Raw genomic sequence first — 2,678 nt, 5'->3', positions numbered from 1 at the left:
TAACAACTTGCTGTTAAATTCTTTTCATTTCTTCACTTCACTTGTTTCCGGTAAGAATTTTCCTACACAAAAATTCCTAAACAATGAAAAGGAGTGAAGACATAACTCCTCTTTGAATCAACCAAGAAGAAAATCAAAATCAAAATGATGAAAATGAAAACCTATAGAAATTGAAGTAAAATGACAAACAATGAGAGACAAATCTCAGAAAATATTGAGAATCTCATTAATGGAACGGTTACAAAGCGGACACAAGCCTCTGTTCAACCACACCTCTCTGGAGCAAACCCTACAGTAGGTATGTCCGCAGGGAATAAACGCCGCGCCTTTATTCCTCTCCATGCACACGCAGCACATCTCATCAACTCCACCTCCTTCTTTACTGGACAACTTAAGACTCCTCTTCTCATCTCCTCCGTCTGTTTCCTCAAACAACCTCATCAACGTCTTCAGTTTCGCCGTGGCACCCACGCTCCGGAATCGACGCTCTGCCGCCAGAGCTGTAGCAAGGTTCACGCTCCCTTGATGGGCCACGATCATGGGCTCTTCTTCACCAAATAATTGGGCCTGTATTTGGGCCTCCTCTGCTTCTTCTTCTTCTCTTATCGTCATGTCCGATATTCTCAGGTTCCAAGTGGACCCACAGCAGGCTAGCCCAGTGAATCCCAACCGTTCTTTCAAGTTTCTCCACATTGTCCTCGGCCTATCTTCACCGTCCATTATTCTTACTTCTGATTCTTGAAATCACCACCTCTGTCCTGCAAATTAGTAGTGTTTTTACACTGATTATAATGCGATTTTCTTCTTTTTATCGGCTTGCTTCTCTTGTGTGTGTGTGTGTTATGAGATAGAGGAATAAGAAGACAAAATAAAGAAGGAAAAGACGGTGTTTTTTGTCGAGGAACGTAACAGAAAAAAGAAAGGAAGAAAAATGTGGAAATAAAAAGAAGTATTATATGAAATGATCATATGAAGAGGAGCAAGATGATAAAAGAGTGAGTTGACAACTAAGGCTGTGGTATACAGTTCAAAATTTGGAAACATTATGCGGTTAGTTAAAGGCTTACAGCTCATGATTGAAATTCTGAAAATGTCAATTTTGGCAAAAGATTCACTTAAAACATCTTAGAATTAACTTAAATAGTCGTCTAAGTCATCCGCCTAAACTAAAATTAGTCAGCGAATGTGCAATATAAATACTCACTTCGTTTCATATTATATGAGGTAGTTTGACTCGGCACGAATTTAAGAAAAAAGAAGAAGACTTTTGAAACTTGTGGTCTTAAAAGCTTAAGGGATAAAAAGTTTGTGAGGCCATGACATTTGTGTGGCTATAAAAACTTCTCATTAAGGATACATGTATAAATGAAAGAGTTTAAAGTTGAATTATTTCTAAATTTAGAAATGTGTCATTTATTTTGGAACAAACTAAAAAGGAAAGTACCTCATTTAATATGAAACGGAGGGAGTATAATTTATGTATAATACATGTATAACTCTCTATAACCAATGTATATATACTGGCTAGAAAAATTAAACAATGGATGTGTATGGTTATTTGTATAAAGATTTTGATGTGTGACTATAATTTTATAGTTTCGTACATTATTTGCCTTGCATTTTATATGCTTTAAAATAAATTACATTTTATTTGCGCGTAATGGAGTCTATTTTGTGTGTATGTGAATTGAAGATGAAAGTAGAGTAAAAGAGATATTTAAACGTTGAAAGTGTGCTCGAGAAAGCTGGTGTTAGGCTGGCGTGGCCAGGCAAAGGCCAGGCTTGAAGCTGGCGACGTCACGCTTGGGGCGAGATCCAGTCCGAGTTTTGAAGATTTATTTCGTCTCCTGGTTTGACTATGACTTGACCTACACGTTTAGGTCTTTTCCTACACATATAAATAGACCTAAAAACGCCACTTTTAAGGGAGATTGGAGAGATCGGACAGAGAGACCGACATTAGAGAGGAGATTCGACCTAAGGAGGCAAGAACACACTAGGAGCAAGGCGGAGAATTCTTCTACGAGTTTTTCACTTCCTTCTTCCTATTTCTTTTATTGGTTATGAATTCTAGTATTGTAATTATGCATACTATTATGAATATCTAATTTGTTATCTAGAGTTTTGATGGAACCTATTGGAGGATGATTTTTCTGTTACGTTAATATAGATTTGCTATAGTATTTTCTCTATTTGTTCAACTACATTATTATTGTGGTTGGTTGAAGAACTCTCAATCAATTATGCCTATTTAGTATGTATTACTCGGGAGAGAGTGCATATTTAGGTAGTTATTGAACAACATCACTCCTAACGTATATGAGTGATCAATATGAAAGGTTTAAAGGTGGGATTAGGGATAACGAAACCTTGATGTCATCAGAGTGAGCCGTACATAATGCCAACTAGTATAATTCGAGAGAATATGTCTAGTAAATTGTCGTAATTACTCGGGAGAGAGTTACAACAGTCAGAGTGCTCATAATCAGTAGAGAAGACTTATGCAAATTTATAGATAACGTAGCGGAAAAGATTCCGACAATAGGGAAAATCATAACTCTAGACCTCTGTAATCTTGTCTCCAACCCTTATCCTTGTAAATTGATAGTTTTACTGCTTTCTAGTATTTGTTAGTTAATTAGTTAGAAATAAATATTATAATCTTTATAATTAGTAAA

General features: G+C 36.3%; 1 protein-coding gene across 1 annotated transcript; it reads right to left on the bottom strand.

Annotated features, from left to right (window-relative positions):
• Positions 1-204: 204 nt before the first annotated feature.
• On the bottom strand, positions 205-720 carry LOC107769114 (uncharacterized). The gene has a single exon (XM_016588298.2). The coding sequence runs from the start codon at positions 718-720 to the stop codon at positions 205-207; it is 516 nt and encodes a 171-aa protein (XP_016443784.1).
• Positions 721-2,678: the final 1,958 nt, after the last annotated feature.

The sequence above is a fragment of the Nicotiana tabacum genome, chromosome 10, assembly GCF_000715075.1.
Source record: "Nicotiana tabacum cultivar K326 chromosome 10, ASM71507v2, whole genome shotgun sequence".
In the NCBI taxonomy this organism is placed as follows: domain Eukaryota; kingdom Viridiplantae; phylum Streptophyta; class Magnoliopsida; order Solanales; family Solanaceae; genus Nicotiana; species Nicotiana tabacum.
The sequence above is the reverse complement of the archived record's forward strand: the minus strand, read 5'-3'. Positions and strand labels throughout refer to the sequence as shown.